This window comes from Enhydra lutris, unplaced genomic scaffold (genome assembly GCF_002288905.1).
Source record: "Enhydra lutris kenyoni isolate GAN:26980312 unplaced genomic scaffold, ASM228890v2 scaffoldscaffold17, whole genome shotgun sequence".
Classification (NCBI taxonomy): Eukaryota; Metazoa; Chordata; class Mammalia; order Carnivora; family Mustelidae; genus Enhydra; species Enhydra lutris.
The window spans coordinates 42,516,930-42,542,246 of NW_019154101.1; the positions used below are offsets into that span (position 1 = coordinate 42,516,930).

General features: G+C 36.4%; 2 protein-coding genes across 3 annotated transcripts in view; both read right to left on the bottom strand.

Annotated features, from left to right (window-relative positions):
- Positions 1-314: 314 nt before the first annotated feature.
- Positions 315-6,224, bottom strand: LOC111147649 (cytochrome c oxidase subunit 7A2, mitochondrial). The gene is made up of 4 exons (XM_022503843.1): positions 6,089-6,224; positions 4,733-4,822; positions 2,091-2,175; positions 315-519 (listed from the first exon to the last, which is right to left on the bottom strand). The coding sequence occupies exons 1-4, from the start codon at positions 6,104-6,106 to the stop codon at positions 461-463; spliced, it is 252 nt and encodes an 83-aa protein (XP_022359551.1). The 5' UTR covers positions 6,107-6,224; the 3' UTR covers positions 315-460.
- Positions 6,225-19,587: 13,363 nt separating this feature from the next.
- The window catches only part of LOC111147658 (transmembrane protein 30A), a 35,640-nt gene continuing 29,910 nt past the window's right edge, over positions 19,588-25,317 (bottom strand). For both annotated transcript variants that reach the window (XM_022503856.1, XM_022503855.1), the window contains 3 exons: positions 23,853-23,996; positions 22,994-23,200; positions 19,588-20,270 (listed from right to left, as the gene is read on the bottom strand). In XM_022503856.1, the coding sequence (XP_022359564.1) occupies positions 20,077-20,270; positions 22,994-23,200; positions 23,853-23,996 (545 nt within the window). In that variant the 3' untranslated portion in view covers positions 19,588-20,076. The remainder of the gene's footprint in view (positions 20,271-22,993; positions 23,201-23,852; positions 23,997-25,317) is intronic.

A 25,317-nucleotide genomic window follows, 5' to 3' on the forward strand; every position in this document is an offset into this window, starting at 1 on the left:
GAAAGACACTTGAATCCCAGGAGCCAAAACTGATCTGCTTCCACTAACCCTAGATTCTAGGGAGGGAAGGAATTCAAAGAAATATACTTTCAAGGGTCACATTCATTTAAGGCTGAAGACCATTCACTGTATAAGTCTGAGCTGCTATATTATATTAAATAATTTATATAAATAAAATTTCACTAATATCACAATGGTATTTTATATGACCCCAATGACAAAAGAACCATTTTTTTTTTTTGGTCCCTACCTAAGATTTACTAGGCTAATCAAAAATTAAAATTATTGGTATAAAGTGATAAAATAAGACAAAGCATGGTAAAGACTGCTTTATTGGTGGCAGTTAGTATACGTCAATAAATATTGATCCCCAAATAACTCATTTATTATTTATCAGTTACTGGTCCATAGAGAGCTGAACGAAACTGACCCAACTGCCTGCTGAGATGATAAACTGAAGTCAATCCTGCTTCTTGGGAAATGAAGCCATAGCTAGCTGATATATAGCATATGCTGTTCCTGAAAAATAAAAAGAAACAAAAAAAGAACTTATAAGAAAATCTAAGATTTACATGGAAACCTAATATTCCAGCTAAAAAGTCACAGGAGAAAGTCAAGTCTGGCATTAAGACTACTTCTATGGGAACATAAAAGTATTCTGATAGGTGCTGGCAAAATTTAAAATAAATATATGTTAAACACATCTAATCTCTCTCTTTTTTTAAGGACTTTACTTATTTGACAGGGAGAAAGACAGCATGAGCAGGGGGAGTGCGCGACAAAGGCAGAAGCTTAACCAACTGAACCACCCAGGCACCCCTAATCTAGATTTAGTATCAGTTAACTTCTACAGAAAGTGTTAGATACAGTACAATAATGTATTTGTCAACTTGGTAACATGTAAAAAAATTTTTAAGTAAGATTAAGAACATATGTAAAGGTCATTTCCAATTTAACCTGAGATTGCCTGAGAAATGCTAAGAATGATTCAAATATCAAAAAAGAGGTCAAAATATGCAAGCATTCCCTAAAGTATATTATCAATGTAAAACCAAGAGTGATACATTTAAATTATCAAGTTTAATAGCTAATAAGTGAAAAATTATTAAAACTAACCACCAGAACTTATGATGTACTATATGCTGGCTAAATGAACATAATAAAAAAAAATAAAAAATAAAAAATAAAAAATAAAACTAACTACCAGAATACCTAAGAAATAGTCACACTGATCAAAAAGAATTTAGGACTTTATCTTAAGAGAGCCCAAATGCCACTATCTAGTTGTCTTCAATCATAAATATCCCTTCATTGTATTCAATTTAAGCCAAAGAAAGCACCTTGGCATGAGCAGAAGGACTGTGTAATTAGGGCTCAAATTTCAGCTTTTCCACACAGAGGGAGTATTATCTTGAGTAACTAACATAATTTCTTCAAGTTTAACATAAGGACACATTACAGACTTAATACAAGGGTTACAAAAATTCCTTTATGTGGCATTCTTATCAACAGGACAAGCAAACAGTAATCTCCCAAATATTATTTCCCTTCCTCCCCCAGAGAGCAATCATTCAAATTCTTAACTCTGCTCCGAGTATACCAATTTGTGATATTCCACTGCTAATATTGAACAACAGACCTGCACAAACCACAGAAAAAATATCAAAGCATTTTTGGGTATAGTAGTAACTGCTGCTCTATACAGGTTTTGTTTCTGTCATAAACATGGATGTTTAATGTAGGTGTAAAATGTTTTTTATTATGTATCACAGTAAAAATGTTCAAAAAGCCCCTGTTACGGTAGATGGGGTAGAGTACAGGGCCTGTAGGGCCACCGTGAGCACACTCAGAAAGTTACCTGTGTCACAAATACTCATCCAACTTTACTGGTTTATTTTTTTTAAGATATTAAAATGCTCTTATATAATATGTATCAATCATCCTCTTGAATCTCTTACATGCAAAGCATTATGATCTCAGATTCTGGAGAGAGACTTCCTATGTTAAAATACTGGCAAAGTAAAAGCAATGACGTTGTTAGTTATCCCTCCTGTTACTTATCTGTAAGTCAAGCACTCCAAATATCTTACCACCAACTGTAAGCACCATAGTAGCTCTGTACAGGAGGGCATCAGCTACTCCACCCTTTAGATGCACTGGAATTCCATTATCCTCCTAGAGTAAAAAATGATAATAATTAATACACATGTGATCTGTTTTCAACTAAGTTCAGAAAAGACTAACCCATTTATATAAAATTAAGCACCTTCTTAAACCCCTGGAATTAAAATATTGCAAACATCAAAATGAAAAGACCATTTTCCTGATTGACTCTACATCCACTAAATTATTAAAATAAGAACTCCCAAAAGTCAATATTCTTTCTCTTAAATTTAGTGAGATCCAATAAAGATGTTCTTTCCAAGGAATATATAAATGTTAAAGCTGTGAAAATATACTGATTGAGTTCATCAACAGAATTATTAAAAAGATCAATAACCATCACACTTTAGATTTAATCACAAGATTTATTTTTTTCTTAAAAAGGGGGGGGGGTTGTTTATAACCTTAACCCCTAGTCCAGCACCTGGCATACAGTAGATATTTAATATATCTATTAAATATAAGTATTTTATTTTTATGCAACATACAATGGTCTCTGACTTAAAAATGGTTCAACCTACAATTTCTCAACTTTACAATGCTGTGAAGTAATACATATTCAGTAGAAACTGTACTTTAAATTCTGAATTTTTACCTTTTCCCAGGCTAGTGATATGCAGTACGATACTCTCTCAAGATGCAGGGCAGTGACAGCTGGCCACAACTCCCGGACAGCCACACAGTCAGGAAGTTAAACAACCAATACACTTACAACCATTTTGTATCCATAAAACCATTCCGTTTTTCACTTTCAGTACAGTATTCAAGAAATTACATAAGATATTCAACACTTTATTATAAAAGACTTTGTTAGATGACTTTGCCCAACTCAAGCTAATGTATGCGTTCTGAGATTGTTTAAGGTAGGTTAAGCTACATTTAGTAGGTTAAGTATATTAAATGAATCTTCAACTTAAAATGTTTTCCATTTATGATAGGTTATTATGACGTAATGACATAACCCATCGAAATCAAGGAAGATCAGTACAGAATACTTTTTAACCACTTAAAATTTTATTTGGGAAAACCAGAGATCACCCCAGGAAAACAAAACAAAAATATCACTAATAATTTAACTACTTATAAAGGCTAACCACTCTATCCCACCATCTTTCCTTATGTGAAAACCATCATTAGCAAAACAGCAAGTTACCTATCCATAAATATATTCTTTTAAAGATTTATATATTTACTTTAGAGAGACAGCATATGCACGCACACACACACACACACACACAAGGGGAATAGGGAGAAAATTCCAAGCCTGCTCAGGCGCTGAGCAGGGAGTCTGACACGGGACTTGATCCCAAGACCCTGAGATCATGACAGCTGCTTAATGGACTGAGTCACCCCCGCACCCCTACTTAATGGTATCTTAAAAACCATTCTGTCAGTCCCTTTATGCCCACCTTATTCCTTTTAATGGTTACAGATCATTCCAGTGTGCAAAATTACCATAACTGAACTAGCTAGTCTCCTATTAATGCGTATTTAGGTTGTCAGGGTTTTTTTGGTATTAAAATCCTATATGGAATAATCTTTTGCCTTTTCTTATATTCTCATGCTACTAGTTCTGCAGAAAATATTTATTTATTTTATTTTATTATTTTAATTTTATTTATTTATTTGACAGACAGAGATCACAAGTAGGCAGAGAGGCAGGCAGAGAGAGAGAGAAGAGGAAGCAGGCTCCCTGCAGAGCAGACAGCCCAATGCGGGGCTCGATCCCAGGACCCTGGGATCATGACCTGAGCCGAAGGCAGAGGCTTTAACCCACTGAGCCACCCAGGCACCCCAAGATTTATTTATTTCAGAAACGGAGAGTGTTCCCTCTATAAAATTTTTACTTGTCAATCATATGTCAATAAAATTGGAAAAAATATATTTTCTTCTAATATGTTTTGCAGGAGAAGCATTTTTATCTGCAGTTTATCTTTTTTTTTTTTTTCTTTAAAGATTTTATTTGAGAGAGAGAGCACAAGTAGCAGGGGGTTGTGGGACAGACACAGAGAGGGAGAAACAGGCTCCCAACTGAGCAGAGAGCCCAACACAGGGCTTGATCCCAGGACCCTTGGATCATGATCTGAGCCAAAGGCAGATGCTTAACCAACTGAGCCACCCAGGCACCCCTGCAATTTATCTTTTAATATACAATACAGAAGGGATCGAACTTAACTTTATTTTTCCAATACCAATTTATCGTATCCTTTCCTCAGTGATGTGAAATAGCACCTTTAACATACATTCAATTTCTACATATAAATTTGTTCTGTTTCTCAGCCCTTTCTATGTTTCTATGTTTGTCTATTCTCATGCAACCACACCAAAGAGTGCCAACCCAATGTAACTTCTCCAAAGTGTCTTTGATACACCCTTTCCCTCTCATTTTTTCTGCTTCCCCAAGGGCCTCTTGTATACAGTAAATGCCTAGTTAGCTATCAATAGCTTATTATTCTTTTGCTATCACAGCAGGATCAGTAACAATCAAACATGGCCAAATTTACTTCCTATCTCCACCTTCTAGTAATTACTCTTACAAGTAATAACTGTCTATAAAATATTTCAGTACCTGAAACAGCTTTTGTTTCTCTGGAACTTTATTTTCAAACTGCCTGCGTGAAGCAGTACTTATGGTCCTCTGGGCAATCTGACGAAGAGCCTGAGATGAAAAATCCACAGATGTTAGGCAGGTTTAGGTTTTACGAAACTTTCAAAACCAACCATTTTCAATCTTTACTATTACAGAAGAGGAAAACTGACAGTAAAACATATCCAATTTGTCAGTAAGAATCCTAAACCAGCAGCCAAGTTTTGCAATTGGTTGTCCATCCACTACCCTTTATATTAAAATTCTGCAGGCTCCAAAAACCACATTCAAGTAGCAATTCATGCAGATTCTGAGCAAAAGGAAAAAAAAAAAATCATCTTTACCTGAATTGTAGCATTATATAATCTTGAGTAAAATGCTGACATATTACAAAGATAAAGAGTGATTACAAAATACACTAAGTTCAAGTATTTTCATTTAATACTCTACCATATTATTAAAAATCTATTACTTGATACCAAAATAAAATGGCATGATTCCTACTTAATTAAAATGCTTTCCCATTACATTTTTCCTAAAACGAATCTTTAATAGGCTCTAATTCTTTTAAAAAAGAAACCTGCATTATATATCCAATTGAATTAAATAATGAAATAAATATGCACTCTATATTCCAAAATAAATGATACACTGAGGCTAAACAAAACCTTATTTAATAATTACAAAAGCGAACGGTCACGGTTACATTTTCCTTCTCTTTTTCTAAGTTTTGGGAAAATATTTCACATGGTCAAAGCCGGTGGAGGAGTAAAGGACACTGACACGGCAGAACCTGAGGAAAGCAACACTACACTTCTGCCATGGCTGCTCCCGAAGTCCCAGCCAAAAGTGAATGACCTGCTTTTTAAACCGCATTCTGATGCTCACAAAGCTCAGAAACGTTGAAATTTAAAGCCTATCAAAATACCATTGGAACATCTTCTGTCCGAGGCTTCCGGGTTATCAGAAACTTCCCACTTGGACCTTAGTTTTACTCGTATCAGAGGTAACGACTTCATGAATGACCTATAGGTTTAAGGGTGGCCACTAAGAACCCAAGGCTGAGTAACTCACCTCTGGTCACCTTCCCAGCCTCTCCACTCCCTTCATCTACCCAACACAGCCTGGGGCGAGAGGAACAGATAGAAGGGAAAGTAGCAGCAGGCGAAAAGGACACGAACCAAGGTGACTTCGGAAGTCGCCTTTTTCCACCTTTCTTCCCTCCCAGGAGAGGTTTCTCCGTCAAGGTCCCTTAGCTAAGGTCTCAGCTAAGGTCCCTTAGCCTCCACTCCCGACCTTCCCGCCCGTAATAAAAACCCAAGCTAAGAAGCTCCTCACCAGCAGATTCCGCAGCATCTTGGCTCAGTTAATACCCACCAACCGCGACAACCGACCACCAAGAACGAAACTCCCACACCGGAACCGGAACTACCTTCTGGCCTTGCGCAAGCGTCAGGGAACACAAATATTTCCGGGCGGAGGCTGGGCTTGAGCTTCCCTAACCATAGAGAGTGAAAGAAAAGCGAGAGCGGCCGTACGGCTCCGGCCGCTCTAGGCGACAGGCCGTTTCTGTCTCTTCCGCTCGTTTCCAACCTGGCCGAGGCCTTTCAGGCGGCGGTCGCTGGAGCTAAGGCTGGGAAAAGCAAACGACTTTTGAGACCAGAGAGGCTAAAAGTCAAGTGTTATGTACTTTTTAACTAGCTTACGTAAAATTAATATGAGACCTATCGTAGAAAATTAGTGTATTTAGAAAGAGAAGTTGTTTTTAAAACTTGGCAAACTCGGAACCATTGTTAAGACGTTGGAAGAACACTGGGTTGGCTCAACTGTTATGAAGCTGCATGAAATACGAAACAAAAAGGATAACGCCTCTTACACGGATACAGTCCGTTTTCTCCGCTGACGAAACTTTGTGAGGGCGTTATTGGTCCTTGTGCTGGGTATATGCTGTAAGGAGCTGCGTCGAGATACCAATTTTTATCTTGTACCTTTGGATGCTGCAGAACTCCCCACGCAAGAAACGCTACCACAGTGTACTGAAATTGCAGAATCTTTCGCTCGTTTCTCCTTGTCTGGGAAAATGCTGAAAAGAGGGGGGAAATTTAATTGTGGGGCAAGAAATGGAATGGAAAATCTGGGCTCTTAGTTAAGTCCCACAGTCTCAGGTCGAACAGGGCACTTTCCTTGATTGGAGTTGCTAGGCAAAGCGATTATCGTACACAGCCTATCTTCTATCAGTTTTGCCTAAATAATGTCACATTGCAAATATATTCTCTGTGCCCACCAAATGTGTATATGTATATATAAACATATTTACCCTGTGTAAAAATAATTACCTTTCCACCTTTTTACAAACTCTAATTATTCCACTGTGATTTCAGATAGAAAGTGAATGATGTATGGATTCAGTACAGGTGAAATGTGTAGATAAAAATTAGTAATATCAAGATTACTATTCTCATCTTTTGGGTTAGATTCACCAAGTTATCTTCCCCAGTTCAGGTTCTCGTCCTTACCAAGATTTATAGATAGCCAATTCATCTCTTCCCCAGATAAGGACGGAGGGGCTTAATCTCCTCTCTGTATTATGCACTGTGATCAAATCCCTGAGGACAGTTACCAGGTATCAATACCTGGAGATACAATTTTTTAAAAATTAGATTGTCTAGAATTTGAGCTTTGTTAAAGTTGTATGTGCTGTCTTAGATTTTCTCTGTCTAGATTGTAAATTTCTCAAGAACAGAGTTTTTTGTTTTTTTTTTTACTGATTCTCTAGTACTGCTTAAAGGGTTAAAGGTTAGCCAGTAGATGAATTAAAGATATATACTGGGCAATAGATCGATATACTTAAAGAAGGACACGTATGGTTCTGTCCAAAAAGAACAAAGATTCACATAAACCAGATCCTAAAATAGATGTAATAAATCCTTATTTGCATGTCACTTAGTACAATTTCCCCCTTTTTATTATTAGATCATTCCATCAGTTTACAAACATATTCCCATATTAAACAAACATTTAAGTTACCATCCCATTTCTTTTCAAAGTAAAAAACATCTCTTTAAACTTTTCTTTCTTTCCTAATCTTTTTTTAATCCCATTTTGGGCAAGCTTTTGGTGCTTTTCCTAGGATCCCCAATGGCTTTTACATTGTTAAATAGGCTGTCAGTCTCAATATTTAAATTTTCCATCAGCAACATTTAATGTAATTGATCACTCCTTTACAATGTACTTTGTTTTAACTTGGAAATAAGCCATAAATGCCATACAGTATAATATATAACATATATAATATATATAGCAGTCTTAAGGAGCTTCCTCTATTCATTACCCTTTTGATGGTTCTCCATTTCAGCAATGTTTTTAGGTTCCTGAAACCTTGTTTTTAGGTTCCTGAAACTTTGTCCTCTAATCTCTAAATTTCAGAGTACCACCTTTTAAAAAAAAAAAAAAAAATTTCAGCCCTTTTGTGATTTCATCCAAACGCCATGGAATACCATTTGTGTGTGGGCAACTCTCCAGCCTGACCTTTTCCTTACCCCAGACATCGCCACTTAGATGTCCAATGTGCATCTCAAACTTATGACTAAAACTGAATTCTACTCTCCACTCCCTATTTCCAAGCCTTTTTTTTTCATTTCAAGCCCAAAACTCTGTCTTCCATCATACTCTATAAATTAACTCATTAGAAAATCCTGTTGAATACATATGACTTTCAAAATATAATCTGACTCTGACCACTTCTCTTTACTGCTACCACCACTTCAGGCCAACCCACCATCTCATGCTTGCATGACTACAAAAGCCTTAACTGGCTTCCCTACTTATACTTTTACACTTGAGTCTATTTTCCACACAGTGATGATCCTTTTAAAGATTTAAGTTAGATAATGACTGTTTACAACTGTTTTCTTCACTGCTGTACTTGCAGTATCTGGACTAGTAACTGGCACATAGAAAATACTTAGTAATTATTGGTTAAATGAATAGTATGCCACATGAAAGAACTTATTGAGAATAAACACTCAAAAAGTCTTGGATATTCATTGTACTTCTTTCAAACATTTTTCAGTCCCAGGATTCCTCACTCATTGTCTCCTTACTCTTGTTCTGTAACTTGTGATTATCCTGACATAAAAATATACCTGAAACTTGCCTGGGTGCCTATCAAACTTTTTGGATCTTCTCGAGCACACCTGAAATGCTTCTAAATTCATAAGTTCATCCTCTGTAGCAGAATAGTTATTTTGGGGGTGCCTGGCTGGCTCTGTGAGCTAAAGCCTCTGCCTTCGGCTCAGTTCATGATCTCAGGGTCCTGGGACGGAGCCCCGCATCGGGCTCTCTGCCCAGCAGGGAGCCTGCTTCCCCCTCTCTCTCTCCCTGCCTCTCTGCCTACTTGTGATCTCTGTCAAGTAAATAAAATCTTTTTTAAAAAAGAAGTTATTTTCAAAAGTTTCCTTTCTAAAACATCAGTTTGAGGTTTGTTTGTAGTACTGGAAAATTATTATTAGATTACTAGACTAGATTAGAAAATATTTCCTTCAGAGGGTTTTTGAACATTAGGACTGGCAGTACACTATTTAGATATATGAAAAATGTGAAGTAGGTAATGGTTAATTTAAGCCTTGTCAGGAAGATAAGTTTGTGTGAAAATACTAAGTGAAAATAATTCACAATTACTGATGCAAAGTTACCAAATCAGTTACCCAACTTTTCTTTTCCTTTAAAAAATGAGATTATAATCCTTACTTTGATCCTGCCTATACCACCTATAAATAAAAAGAGGAAAGCCAGAATAGGGATTTGTGTTGATTTGGATGTGGGTTTCAATTCTGGAACCATGCTTAATCCATTTCCAGTTTTATAAAAACAATATAGCAGAAGAGCTTCATGTGGAATTTAATGTACAAAAACTAATAGCTACAGAAAAGATAGCACTTCAATATAATTCCTTATTTGATTATTATAGTTAGGAATCAAGAAACACTTGGTCATCTTTTTTTTTTTGAAGATTTTATTAATCTATTTATTTGACAGAGATCACAAGTAGGCAGAGAGGCAGACAGAGAGTGGGGGGAAGCAGGCTCCCTGCTGAGCAGGGGCTCGATCCCAGGATCCTGGGATCATGATCTGAGCCGAAGGCAGAGGCTTAACCCACTGAGCCACCCGGGCGCCCCCACTTGGGCATCTTTTAATTGCTGTATTCATTATTAAATAATTTACATAACTTCAAGTCTCAGTCTTTTCATCATTTAAGTTAAGGACTGGCTTTGGATTATCTCTAGCTCTAAAATCCTTGTGTATGAAAAAAATATTTAAAATATATTGAGTTCACTCCTTGTTGAACAATAATTTATTGGCTACCTACTATCAATCTCACACTTCGCAGTATGTTCAGGGAAAAACTTTTTAAATCCCTAACTTTCTGAAGCGTATAATCGAATTAGGAAGGTAATAAACACATAATAGTAAGTTACGATATGGATACAAATGAGTCTTAGGTAACTGGTTTAGCAAAAGTTGCTCATGGGAAATTCAAGGAAGAAAGGAAGAAAGCAGTCAATAGGAAGGTTTTAAAAAGACTAAATTTCAGGGGCACTGGGTGGCTCAGTGGGTTAAGACTCTGCCTTCAGCTTGGGTCATGATCTCGGGGTCCTGGGATCAAGCCTCACATCAGGAGCTCTGCTCGGCGGGGAGTCTGCTTCCCCCGCCCCCTGCCTGCCTCTCTGCCTACTTGTGATCTCTGTCTCTCTCCCACTGTCAAATAAATAAATAAATAAATAAATAAAATCTTTAAAAAAAAAAATAAATAAAAAGACTAAATTTCAGCAGAGTCTCGTGGAACTAAAATAAATGAAGTAGTTTAGCAGGGTCCAATAGAATAAATGGAGTAGAGATTAAAAGGCATTCTTGACTTAGAGCAAGAACATGATTAATAACCTGGATTTCGAATCAAGCACGATTTCCTGCAGGAACTTTAAAACAGATGCCTAGGTGTACTGAAAAGAGAAAGAATATTGTAGTTAATAACCTGAAGTCAGAGCCTGAATCTCTCACTTAATAGTGATTATGACTGAAGGCAAGTTTCATACTTCAGTTTATCTGTAAAATGGATAATGGTATCCATCATATCATTGGGTGGCTATGAAGATTAAATGATATAATTCAATGTCAAGGTAACATTTTAAGGATTTTATTTATTTGAGGGGTGCCCAAGTGGCTGAGTCGTCAAGCGTCTGCCTTCCGCTCAGGTCATGATCCCAGGGTCCTGGGATCAAGCCCTGCATCGGGTTCCCTGCTCAGCAGGAAGCCTGCTTCTCCCTCTCCCACTCCCCCTGCTTATGTTCTCTCTCTTGCTGTTTCTCTGTCAAATAAATAAATGAAATCTTAAAAAAAAGATTTTGAGAGAAAGAAAGAAAGCACACGTTTGGGGACAGGGAGAGGGCCAAGCAAACTCCATGTGGAGAGCACCACCCGAGCTAAAACCAAGAGTCCCCTGCTTAAACCACTGAGCCATCCAGGCGCCCCTATAAATGTTAACTTTTATTATGGAAGAAAAAATTGGGTAAAGAGAAATGGATCAACAAAATCCAGACAGAGGGATAGCATAGACAGAGGCTAAAAAGAGAAGGTGAACAGATGTCCTAGGGAATTGCAAATACTTTGGTTGGCAGAAAGACGAATAATGAGGGCTAGTTGAAGTGGCAGAAAGACAAATAGTGAGCGAACAGTGGAAGGCAGGGGTGAGATTTTAGCAATTTTAATTTTTTTTTTAAGATTGTATTTATTTGTTTGTCAGAGAAAGAGAGAGAGAGAGAGAGAGAGAGAGAGAGAGCACACACACAAGCAGGCAGAGTGGCAGGCAGAGAGAGAAGCAGGCTCCCCGCTCAGCAAGGAGCCTGATGTGGGACTCAATCCCAGGACCCTGGATTCATGAACTGAGCCAAAGGCAGCAGCTTAACCAACTGAGCCACCCAGGTGTCCCTTAGTGATTTTAAATTTTATCCTGAAGGTGAATAAAGCCATTTAGAAGTTTATGAGGGGACACCTGGGTGGCTCAGTCAGTTGAGCATCTGTCTTCGGCTCAGGTCATGATCCCAGCGTCCTGGGATCAAGTCCCACAACGGGTTCCTGGCTCAGCAAGGAGCCTGCTTCTCCCTCTGCTTGTGTACTCTCTCTCTCTCTACCAAATGGATAAATAAAATTAAAAATAAATGAAAATTAAAAAATGATTTACAGGGTGAATTACCCAAATCAGAAACTCTATTTCAATATCATTCTGGTAGTAGTGAAAAGGCTAGATTGAACATGCATTACAAGGGTCTGAAAGGTCCATTAGAAGGCCTTAATAATAATACAAGGAAGAAAATCTGAAATAACTTAGTAGCAAAAAGATGTAGATAAAGGGATGTAGATAAGGGGATGGATTAAAGAGCCAACTATGAGGACATGCCTTCAGAAATCAACAAAGTATAGTGGTTTTTTAAAAAAGATTTTATTTACTTGAGAGCGAGTGAGATCATAAGTAGGCAGAGAAGGCGGGGGGGAAGCAGGCTCCCTGCTGAGTGGAGAGCCCGATGCAGGCCTCGATCCCAGGACCCTGAGATAATGACAGGAGCCAAAGGCAGAGGCTTAACTCACTGAGCCACCCAGGTACCCCAAAGTATAGTGATTTTATTGGATCAGGAAGCTGAAGAAGACAGCGAGGCTTCTGACTTAACTGATGAGGTGGTTATCAAGGAATGTAAGAGAAACCAACGCTAGTATGAAATGATTCCTGTTTTGGCCTTCTTAAGCTTGAGAAATGCAAAGACAATCCAAGAAGAGATCCATACTGAACCATCTAGAGCTTAGAAGAGATGTTAAGGCACAAGAAAAGATTCATCAGTGTAAAGACCATAGTAGAAGTTACTAGGAACTATATGATCGCTCAGGGAGTATATGTAAAGGGAGGAAAGGGCCTGGAACACAACCTCAAAGAATTCCCTACATTTTATGCAGTGAGCATAACCAAGAAATATATAAAGGAGACTAAGAACAGGTAAGTAGGAAGAAAATCAGCAGATATTCACAAAGCCATATGCTAAGAATGAAGAGGGAAGGAAGATGCCAACTATCAAATGGAGCAAAAAGTTCAAGGGTGAGTTTACTTCCTGGGACAAAAAGGAGTGGGAATTGTTCATTGTCATTTTTCTATACTTTCTCGCTAAGTGTCTTGTCATCTATCACTTCCCTTATCCCTCAAAACAAAAGTCTGTCAAGTGTGTACTAAAATTCCCGTTTTACTGACAGGAAATGGCAAATGATTTAGGAGATTAAATAATGTGAAGGTAGTTTATTTAGATAAGACCCAGGTCAGCCTGCTTCTAAAACCCATACTCTTTTTACTGTATCTTTCAGACACAGATGATAGAAAACAGAGTACAGTACAATTGTGCAGTGAAACCCCAGCTAAAGCTGAAGGTGGGCAATAATATATTAATTAGTCTTTTACAAGCTTTGTTGTAAAGAGGAAAGCTGACACTCCAGGGATTACTTTAGACCACTAATTCAACTTTAGACAACTAATTCAACTGCAATTGAACATTATTTTTAAAGCTTTTTTTTTTTCTCCTGTATTTCTGGTCCTTGAGCAAAGTAGCATTCAAATTTTGACAGTCATAGTATTGTACAGTGAGTTCAGTCTTCTTCAACATTACCCTGGATAAAAAAGCTTGTCACACACCAACAGACAAGCTCCCATTAATATCAATGACAGTACATACCAACTTTATTTTTAAGATCTTTAAAAATGTTATAAAAGTACCAAAAAGTAAAAGACATTTTATGGTTTAAAAATTGGCCCCAAGAGTTTATCTATTCTCTCTTTCACCCCAGTAAAATAAAAAAGGAATTGAAAAGGTAGGAGGCATCATTACCTTAGATGAATTTAAAAGGCATGCTAAATGAAAGAAGTGTTTCAAAGGTTACATATGGTGTAAGTCCATTTATGACATTCTAGAAGATGAACTAAGGAGTGGAAAAGAGATCAGCGGTTGCCAGGGCTTATAAATAAGGGGGATGGTGAGTACAAAGGAGTAGAAGGGAGTTTTGAGGGGCTGATGGTACTGCTCTGTATCCTATGATGGTTACAGAAATCTATACATAAGTTAAAATGCTCAGAAATATACACAATAAGAAAAACAGTAAAGTTAACTGTATGATCATCTAAAACAATTTCTAAAGACATGAGCCCAAAAGGATAGAGTGTTGAGAGAGGGTAGAAAAAAGAGAAGTGGTTTCAGATTTCTAGAAAACAGCAGATGAGATATGACTGAGCTGGACAGAGCAGGCTGCAATCCAAATGGGGACACCAGTGAGAAGCATGCTCATTGGTTCACAGCCCCAGAAGCTCAGACTTAGACATAAAAGCTACAGCTACAAGGAATAGGCCTGAACATGACTAGCTGAAAATTATATACAACCGAATGGTCAGATCCAAAGACTTCTGCCCTACCCCTCTCAGCCAAACAAAGACAATCTCTCACCTCCATCACTGTCTCTCACAGGTAAGAGATCACTTTTACCTGAAGAAAGTAATGGAAGACAACCAGGTAGAAGGTATACGCAGAGAGACAGGTATACAGACACATGCATAAAGTGAAAAACAGAAGGTGAGGTGGAAGACAAGGCAGAAGCAGTTAAAGGCAGGAAAAAACAGACCCTCCTTGACCTCCTCCTACTGAAGAAGACCAGAGAAGTCCCCAGAGAAGTCCCTAGAGAACAACTCCAAAGAAAAGGCCTCCAGCCAAATGAATGTCCCCCTGACAATCATTCTGTAATGCAGTACTTCTCAAAATTTGGTCCACCTACACTTGCTGACCTGCCAATTCTTTATTACTTGTCTAAACTTTTTATCATGAACAGGAACAAATAATTCACTGAGTGGCATATCTGAGTAGCAATATGCTAGTGAAGCCTATCACTTGTCCAGCACTGGCCACAAACAAAGAGCTTTCAATTAGTTTTTTGGGGAGCCATTCATATATGACAGATTGTCAAGACTAGCCAGAAATACAAAGAAAGTCACCTACATGAACAAAACACTAATATTTAAAATAGCAACAATAAAAATCAATGCTGACAGGGTAGAAAAGAAAAGAAAAATATTTTATCAGGGCACCTGGATGGCTCAGTCGTTAAGTGTCTGCCTTCGGCTCAGGTCATGATCCCACAATCCTGGTAAGGAGCTCTGCATTGGGCTCTCTGCTCGGCAGGAAGCCTGCTTCTCCCTCTCTCACTCCCCCTGCTTGTGTTCCCTCTCTCACTGTGTCTCTCTCTCTGTCAAATAAGTAAATAAAATCTTTAAAAAGAAAAAAAATTAAAAAGAAAAATATTTTATCTATGAACTAAGATGAATGTATTTCAGAAACAGAATAAAGGACGTCTCAGAAATTAAAATATTTTTAAATACACAAATTCAACAGAAGATAATGTTGGAAGATCAAAATGAAGAAATCTTCTATAAAGCACACAGACAATAGTGTCTAAAGTGGAAAAAAAAAAAAGAGAAGAAAATTAAGCATCACTCTAGGAGGTTCAATATCTGATTAGGACAGAATCCAATTTCTCAAAAGTAACAGGGAAACCTAGAAGAGGGTGGAACAATGGCTTCAAAACCCTGAGGGAAAATTATTTTAAACTTAAAATTGTATATATAGTCAAACTATCAATGAAATTGTGAGAACAGAATAAAGGCATTTTAGACATGTGAGGACTCAGAAAATTTGCCTCTCATATACCACCTCTTAGGAAGCTTTAAGTACTTTAAGAAGTGCTCCAGTAAACTAGAGAATAAACCAGGAAACAGATCCAACACAGAAGGGGGACAAGAGGTGGTCATGGGATAATGGCTATGTAACTGGCCAAGAGAACCACCAGTACAGATTGGCCTGGAAGGACAAATATAGAATAGACCTCCCTAGTAAAAACAGGTAATCAGATTATCTGGTATTTGGGGACAAAACCCCTTCAAAACTATTGATGAGAACATGATGGACCTGACAGAGAAACTGAAGAAAGTTTAGGGTAAGTTTCCAGAAAGTTAGGTGTTTAAAACAAGGCAATTATTGGGGTGCCTGGGTGGCTCAGTGGGTTAAGCCTCTGCCTTCAGCTCAGGTCATGATCTCAGGGTCCTGGGATTGAGCCCTGCATCGGGCTCTCTGCTCGGTGGGGAGACTTCTTCCTCCTCTCGCTCTGCCTGCCTCTCTGCCTAACTTGTGATCTCTCTCTCTCTGTTAAACAAATAAAATCTTTAAAAAATAATAATAAAATAAATAAAATGAGGCAATTATTAATTCTAGGAAAAATAAAATGATGTAAAATGTAATCAGGTTGCATTGCTTTGCTCTATAGTCATAATTAAACAACAGCTATTTTATTTACTAAATATAATCATAATAACATAATGGGAGACAGAGAGGTAGGTGTGTTAAAGAGCTAAATCCTCAGGTAACATTATCAAGAAGATAATAATGCCTAAAACTGTTAAATTAAGCAATAGTAGAATAGTCATATTATTTTATTTAGATATACTAAAACAAATACCAAAAGAAACTTCTGGACTCAAAGTGATTATCTCTGAAAGTTAAAGTTGGGGCAGGGAGGAACACCTGGGTGACTTAGTCAGTTAGGCACCTGCCTTCTGCTTGGGTCATGACCTGAGTCCTGGGATCCAGTCCCACATCAGGCTCCTTGCTCAGCAGGAAGCCTGCTTCTCTCTCTGCCTGCTGCTCCCTCTGCTTGTGTACACGTGCTTGTTCTCTCTCTCTCTCTCTCTGACAAATGGATAAAGAAAATCTTAAATAAAAAAACAGGGAGGGGGCACCTAGGTGGCTCAGTGGGTTAAAGCCTCTGCCTTCGGCTCAGATCATGATCCCAGGGTCCTGGGATGGAGCCCGCATCAAGCTCTCTGCTCAGCAGGGAGTCTGCTTCCCCCTCTCTCTGCCTGCCTCTCTGCCTACTTGTGATGTCTGTCAAATAAATAAATAAATAAATCTTTAAAAAAGAAAAAAACAGATTTTTTAAAGCATGTATACATGTTACTTTGACAAAATGTGAATTTATATATTTACAAATGGATAAAATCAAATAAGCTCACCATGGTCTGATTTTAGGCATATTTATTTTGAAATTTAAAATGACATTAGGGAAAATATAATTTATATTTATTGAATGGGGCATGGACTAAAAAAAGAAAGCTCTAAAACACTTGACTAGATCATCTAAACTCTGCAACAAACATTTATGCATCAAAATTCTTCTTGAAATAGCACTTCCTTACTCCCTCCACCCTTCCCTCAAAATAACCGTGTTCACAAAGAAAACTTTTCATCTTAACCAACAAAGGACCATAAAATAATTCTAAGGCAGTATTTCCATGAAGAAGATTAACCAGCATTGATTAACCCTACAGTCAGCAGCTCCTCTTTCCTGGTTTGGTTTTTATTTCCTGTATGCCCCTCCCTCTTTGTTATTTTCATTATCTTTGCTCTCTACCATTTCTTCCTTTTCTATTTATTAGACATTTCCTTGATCTAAGACCAAAATTTAGCCCATCTGCCTGTAATTCAGGTGACAATCTGACCACCTAATGGTAAGAAGAAATGTTTCCCAGTAATATAGACAAATCTTGCAGTTAATGCTGTCAAAGTGATTAATATATACACATACTGGCAATCAAATCTAGACATGGAAGTGTTAAAACTCAGGACTTACTGACTTTGAGCTAAAGTTTAGTCTTCAACATTAGCAAAAACACTGGGGCATTATTATTTTAGCAAGACTCTTAAAGCAAAATTAATTTTGTTCATTTTTATTAATACAGAACATACTAACAGAACATTATCTTTAAATATAATCAAGGTTACAAATAAACTGTTACTAACCAATAAACAAAAAATATTCACTTGACTCTCCTCTTGAATCAAAATTCTCTATTAGGTAGTACAGTTATTTTTCTCTTCTTATTTTTAACTGTCTTATGATTTCAATGAAATTTCTTAGCTTTTACTTATTAAATAATTCCTTCAATTGGGAAACTTCATATATCAAAATACTTCCTGTGAGTCAATGCATTCTTCAATGCCTTCTACTTAACCTAAATGCAATAAAATGCAATATGATTCTCTGAAAGTTGAATATAACATCAGTATTTCCAAAAGATGAGCATAAAACCCATAAGAAAGAAATGCTTTTCCTCCCCCACCATGCTTCACATAAGCCATGTGAATGTTCCACATTCTTCATAATTAGTAACAGTAATCCCTTAAAGCTCAAATGACAGGAGACCGGAAGGGAACTGGGCCATCAATGAACTTGTAGAACAGATAAAACTCCAAATGTATTTTAAGATTCTGTCTTCACCACAGATGAGAAAGTGTTGGGAAGGTCTTCAATTTTTCTTTAGTGGCACCTTTGTTCCCCTAATCAGAAAAAAAGAGATGCAGGATGGCAGTCCTCCTTAAACAACATAAACTCAATCTGGATAGACTGGCAAAAACCTTTTCCCCCAGGGATGTATCCTAGAAAATAAACTGCCATGTGCAATAGGGTTAATTTATCAGAATAAACAACAATATTCTGAAGGACTGACAAAACAAAGGGTATTTTTAGACAAAGAATACCCTATGCACTCAGAAATTTCAGGATAATCATAAAGTAAGTACCTCATGCAAGTAATATTCTACCAGTTAAAAGTCATGATGAACTACAAGTTCTTTTAACTGAATTTCATGTTATACAAAACTTATGAAGTGTGGCACATTTTTATTACCATTACATTATTTGGTGTTTTTTCAAACATATATTAATCAAAATTGATACATTACCAAGACCTTTTGATTTAAAATATAACTGAAGGGAATCATTACAAACTCTGAATAAACAGCTAATCTTCTATACAAACATGAGTTAAAAAAAAAAAAAAGCTATTTCAAAGCAATTAAGCCATCTCTGATTAAAACATACGTTTTCATGCATGTGAAAAAGTAAGTTTACATTCAAGAATAAGTTCCAAAGCAAACAAATTATAGCATTTATTCAATAAGGAATATTAAAATAATTCCAGTTAATAGAAAATAAAATAACTTTAACCATATATAAATTATAATTTACCATGTGCATACTGTAAAATCTCCAGAATTTATGAAATTTAAGGAATTTATTTTTAAAGTATGTTTTAGGAAAAACCAACCAAAATAATTGGTACCTTAACTAAAAAGAATGTGCATTCACATCCACATTTGACCTATATACAAAAATTGAATGAAATATAAAAGAAATGAAGGTTACTGTTTTCTAAAATTTCTACAATATAACATTAATACTTAAATCAAAACTTACCTGCAAAAAAAAAACAGCTTGAGGTATTTCCAATGCTGAAGCAAATTTCTGAATGTTAAATACCACAAGAATGAAAAGTCTCCTTTGAACATTTACAATTGGTTTATAGTTGAGGCAGAAGATGAAGGTCTGCCAAGAAGTTTCCCCATCTCACCTATGCATCCCTTATGAAGTATAAGCTTCAAGGGAAATGATCACATGTAAAAACGTATCAAGTGAGTTGGGGTTCCTGACTGCAACATCTTCACCAAATCGAAAGAGGAATTTTAAATTCTCCCACCCGAGATCCACCTGACCTCTAGACATGACCATTAATTTCTATGCTAGACAAGGTAAGCATGTCCTTGTCCTTTGAAATCAAAGCTAAACTTGAAAAAGAACTGTACTGGATAAACTGAATACAGGAACCACCTCAACAAAGATGGTACTTTAAGCCTTTACACATGACACATGAAAATGATGAAGTGTTTTATTTAATTTGGTCTTTCTTCATCGTTTTGTAACTCCAAATCCTGCAAGGTTAGCAAGTCATTATATTCACACATCTTGTAATCCCTTTCTTCACCCAACAGGCACACATATACAGCATCATATGTCAATATAATATTATCAACACAGCATAAACATTTAAGCAGTATATGCATTTCACAGGAAAGAGGCTCTATGCATCATATGGCCTGACCCAACACAAAGCAAACATTAGAATGCCATTTCAGCAGTTACAGTATTGATATGATCAATATAGTTAATTTGTTTCATACCCGTCATGTATTTCCATAAGACATCCATAAAGAAGGAGCAAAGGACAAAAACTGCTTTTTAAAAAAAAAAGTTATGTGCCAACTTCAAAAATGACATACTAACCAGACATCAGCATTCGAAAGCTAGGTTGAACAGGACTGGCCTTGATGCACATGCAGTAAATTTGTTTTCAGAATATAAAATTAAATGGTAATGTCAGCAGTATTACTACTGTTTCTATATTTATGATTAATTACTAGCAGTACAACTCCCAGAAGAAAGGAGATGGATCCAATAGCGATGTAAGCAATCCCCAAAAATGGATTTTTTCCTCCCATCCATGAAATAGTGCTCAAGATCATCCGTTTTCGTCCATCAAAAGAATGTACAGGGTAATCTGAAGAGTGTATAGGAAGACTTTTCCATGTCTAGTCGATTTTTAAAATACAACTTAAAATCTGGCATTTAATTGCTTGTAATTCATTGGTATAATTCCATGATACTTAGGCAGCACCTTACTCACATTTTCTAAATCACAAAATAATTTTATAGTTACTACTTTGAAGCACTGAGTTAGCAAGTTAAACATTAGTAGTAAAAACCGTATAGTTTATAAGTAAAAACAACCGAATTCAAATTAAGGGTTATATGGTTTCTCAGATACTTTCACTCTCATTACACAGAAGGGACAAAAGGCCACAAAGAAATGTGATGTAGAACAAGTATTTCAGATGAACAACAATAAAACCCATTGAGGAAGAGAAGACTGACAGACCAGAAGAAAAAGGAAGAATAAAGAGACTGAAGGTCTCTGTGAGCCAAAAGAGCATGAATAAGAGAGTAATTATGAGAATGAGAGGACTCTGAGCACAAGGTCAAAGAGTATGATACTGAAGTTTTAACTTGTTTATTTGGAGCAATGACAAAACTCACGGTGTGACACAGAGCTGATGGCTGAAAACAGAGCAGAAGTGAAAGGTGGACTGTTAAAGAGATTTTTAAAAGTGGGACACTAGTATATTGGATAAACTATCTACACGGACCAATTCTAAGATTTTGGGGAGAATTAGGGCAGAGAAGACAGAACTAAATCCCTATGTGAAAGGTTTTACAACCTTTTCAAAAGCATCTTTTGAATCAAGTTTAGGCCCCATCTGTTTCTCTAGCTTCTGCAATTTTCCATCCCCACGGATAGACTCTATTACTTCAAATGGCAGGCTCTGCCAGTTTCTTATATCGATCCTTATCAAATCAATCAATCAATGACTAAAGTAAGAGTTCTAACAAATAAAACACTTGAGGGACAAGGTATCAAATCACCCATCTAACCTCTCTCTGTATCCCAAGACCCCAAAATGGGCTTCTGTCTTAATTCTAGTATCTAAGTTCCCACCTTGTAAGTAGTTTTTGTAATTACCCGTGATGCTTTGCAGACCCAAATTTCTTGCCTCATCAATTACTGAGAGCCTTTATTCTTCCTGACAGTTCTCTTTTCAATGCCTGGGATCCAAATAGTCTGTTAACTAAGAAAAAGTACTGAGTACTCCAAAGACGTCTCTTTATTTTGCTCTAGGCTACAGGCTTATATATGCCCTTATACCTTACTAGATCTTCTGGATTTTAACTGTGACAGAGTTGCCTCCTAAATTTGGCAATAGCCTCAGGATAATGTTCTATCAGCACCTTAACTAGGTCTGTCTGTGCAAAATTGCTCCCATCAGGGGGCCTAGGTTACAAAACTTGGCTACTTTTAGCCCGTCACTATCAGGTCATATTCAGTTGCATACTTGAGTGCAAAATCAAGAGACTAAGGATCCAAAAAGACATTTCTTTCGAAATTAGGTCTATTAATTTAACCATTCGCTAATGCATTATAAAACTGAAACTATACACTCATGACTAACCTGGATTATGAAAACTCAAAAATACAAAGATCATTTACAAACATTTGAGAAACTTTTTTCTTGTTGAAAACAAATATTTGAGAAACTTTTCATTCATGATATATGTAAGCACTGGGTTATAGATTAAAAAACATAAGGACTTTTGTTTAGAATAAAAGGCAGTGTCCAGGGACGCCTGGGTGGCTCAGTTGGTTGGGCAGCTGCCTTCGGCTCAGGTCATGATCCCGGCGTCCTGGGATCGAGTGCCACATCGGGCTCCTTGTTCATCAGGGAGCCTGCTTCTCCCTCTGCCTCTGCCTGCCATTCTGTCTGCCTGTGCTCGCTCTCTCTCCCTCTCTCTCTCTGACAAATAAATAAATAAAATCTTAAAAAAAAAAAAAAAAGGCAGTGTCCAATATTTTCAGCTAAGAAAGACTTTGTATCCAGGCCAATGTGGCTTGGTCTGACTACTTGAGTAAAGTAGCTAGGGATACAGCCTGTAGTAGTTTTGTAGCTGATGGTAAAGTCATGGCCACTGGAGTCAATAGCTTGGTTATGAACCCCAACTCTTCTACTTATTACCTGTACAACCTGGGGTAAGTTACTTAAATGCTCTATGTTCCTGTATTCTTGTCTATGACATGGAGATGATAACCATCTCATAATGCTTCAATTAAATAAAACAATGCATGGACAGTACTTAGTAAAATGTTGACATATAATCAGAATGAAATAAATGATATTTATAAGCACTGAAAGGTACACCTGAATTATTCATGTGGAATAATACAGCTAAGGATAAAAATGTTTTGGTACTATGAACGGAAAAATAGTTATAAACAATTATGTTGATGTGAACAAGCATCCACTGATTCTTAATATCTAAAAATATGCATTAAAACAGCCCACTACCATCAATACTTATTTAGCATCAATTATGCTCACTGGCCTTTGAATTAAGCTCAATTACAATCTCCACTGTAGAAATATTTAGCTTATTAATAAATGAAACAACAGCATCTTAAATAATTTTACCAAATAATGTGTTTGAATCCTAGTACAAAGTACATCAAAATTTAAAACTTCTGGAAGATAAAAAAAGATACTCTCATATATCGTCACATACTCCTGTAAAAATCATAACTAAAACAGAGTATCATCTCATTTAACTGAGATAAGGCTGAACAACACTCCTTTCAAATTCTATCAATCTGTGCACATGGCCAAAAAAGGATACTGTACGTGATATTCAAATAGTATCGTCCAGCTGGTAATGTTGGATGTAAATCACTTTTCCGCTCTATAAGACGATATAACTTACGAAAAGTAGGTAATGCTGCAGTACGCATCCAAACAATAAAATCCTCATTTATGAACCCATTGTTATCTGGTTCAGAATCCAGCATATACACTGGTTTAACCCAGTTTACTGGCTTTGTTGTACCTTAAAAAAAGGGGGGAGGGGTAAGAAGAGGGGACAAAATATTCAATTCTATTAAGAGTTTCACTTTCACTGAAAAGTCACTCAAATAAAACAAAGACATACAATACATAATCTAAGTATTTTTCATATTTCAAAGGTATAAATATATTCTAAGAAAGTTAAAATTTAGAGACAAACCAATTTCTCATGTAACAACAAATAACTACAAAGATTTGATGACTATCTCCATTAGGAAAATACTAAAAATTATGCCATTGAGTATATACCAAAAAGCAGATGATTTGATGCAAAGATATAATGACAAAAAAAAAATTACATTGTGAAATGGAGGCATAGTATCAAAAATAAATTTTAATTTATAACTATAATAAAAAACTGGATCTGTTTAAAAGAAACTCACCTGTAGTTTTAACACAATGGCTGAAATGCTTTTAAGAAAATACTAGAAAAATTCAAGATTAGAAATACACATTTCCTTTAGAATTTCAGTACATAGGAACATTCAATATATCTTACCTAAATTGGTGTGAAGTTAAGAAACATTTTTTTAAAAAGAATAAACATTTTTAAGATTCTAAAGATAGAAAATTTTAGGTACTTCATTAAAACTCCTAACTTATATCACATTTTAAAGAAAATTAGTAAATTTTACCTTTGAATCGTTCTTTTAGACTTTCTCCTCCAGAGGGATTTCTGAATTTCACATTTTTATCTGTCCACCAAGCAATACCTTTCTTTTTCAAAGTAATAGGGGTAGGATAAGATTCGTTGCCAACAAGAAATAATTCTAATGTATCTAAACATAAAAAAGAAGATACTGTTAAATACTGAAAATCCATAGCACCTACTATACTCTATGAGAAATGAGGATCTGGTATCTACTCCCCAAAGTGGCTGAGCAGGAGGCAGGTATACAATGTACATTTGCTCCTGACTACTTATACATGAATTATCTATGGTAATTTTATAATCCTAGATGGACTTCTCTTTCTTCAATACAGTTAGAGGTCGCTTCTCCTACATGGCTAACTGAGATGTAGTAAGGTCAATGTTTTAATATTAACCCAAGTAAAATAACTTGCAGGGTAAATCTGCTTCTCCTCCTTTCCTTTAAAAAACACATTCTTACCCAGTTTCTGGCTTATCCATTTCTCTATCCATACTATCGGATATGGTAGCCTCCAGCTACATGGCTACAGAGCCACTGAAACTACGGCTGGTCCAAATGAATATGTTTTGTAAGTATGTATCTCAGAAATAAAAAATCTCAATACAAAAAAATAGGATACAAAATATCTCATTCATCCATTTTATATACTGAGTATCATTTATAGGTAAAAAGATGGTATTTGGGGTTCAATAAAATATATTATTAAAATTAATTTTACTTGTTTTTGTTTTTAATGTGACTATTAGAAAATTTTAACATATACGTGTCTCACATTGATGGTTTAGATTATATTAGTATCAGACAGTGCTGCTTTAAATGATCAACTATAGCTTCTTTGTACTGGTATAAATATTGAGTTGGTGGAAAAGGCAGCCTGCCTTTTATTTTGTCATATATGAAATACGAAGACTAGCAGAATGTCTCTGCTTCTTCTTCCCAGAGCAAGATTCATTCTTAAAAAAAAAAAAAAAGGTCACAAAACATTATAATACCCCATTAAATAACTAACTGATATATTTATTTTAAAGTTACTTGGGGCACCTGGGTGACTAGTCAGTTAAGCGTCTGACTCCTGGTTTTGGCTCAGGTCATGATCTCATGGGTCGTGAGATGGGGTCGTGAGATGGAGCCCTGAGTGGAGTAGAGTGCTCCGACTCTGCGCCAGCAGAGAGTCTGCTTGAAGATTCTCTCCCTCTACCCCTACCCCCACTTGTATACCTGCATAGAGCTCCTGCACATGCGCAAGTGCTCTCTCTCTCAAATGAGTAAATCTTTAAAAAAAAAAAGTTGCTCAATTTCTCAACTTCATTCATGTTTACTAACCCCTACCCCACTTGCATATGTGCATAGAGCTCCTACACACGCGAAAGCACTCTCTCTCTCTCAAATGAATAAATCTTTAAAAAAAAAAAGTTGCTCAATTTCTCAACTTCATTCATGTTTACTA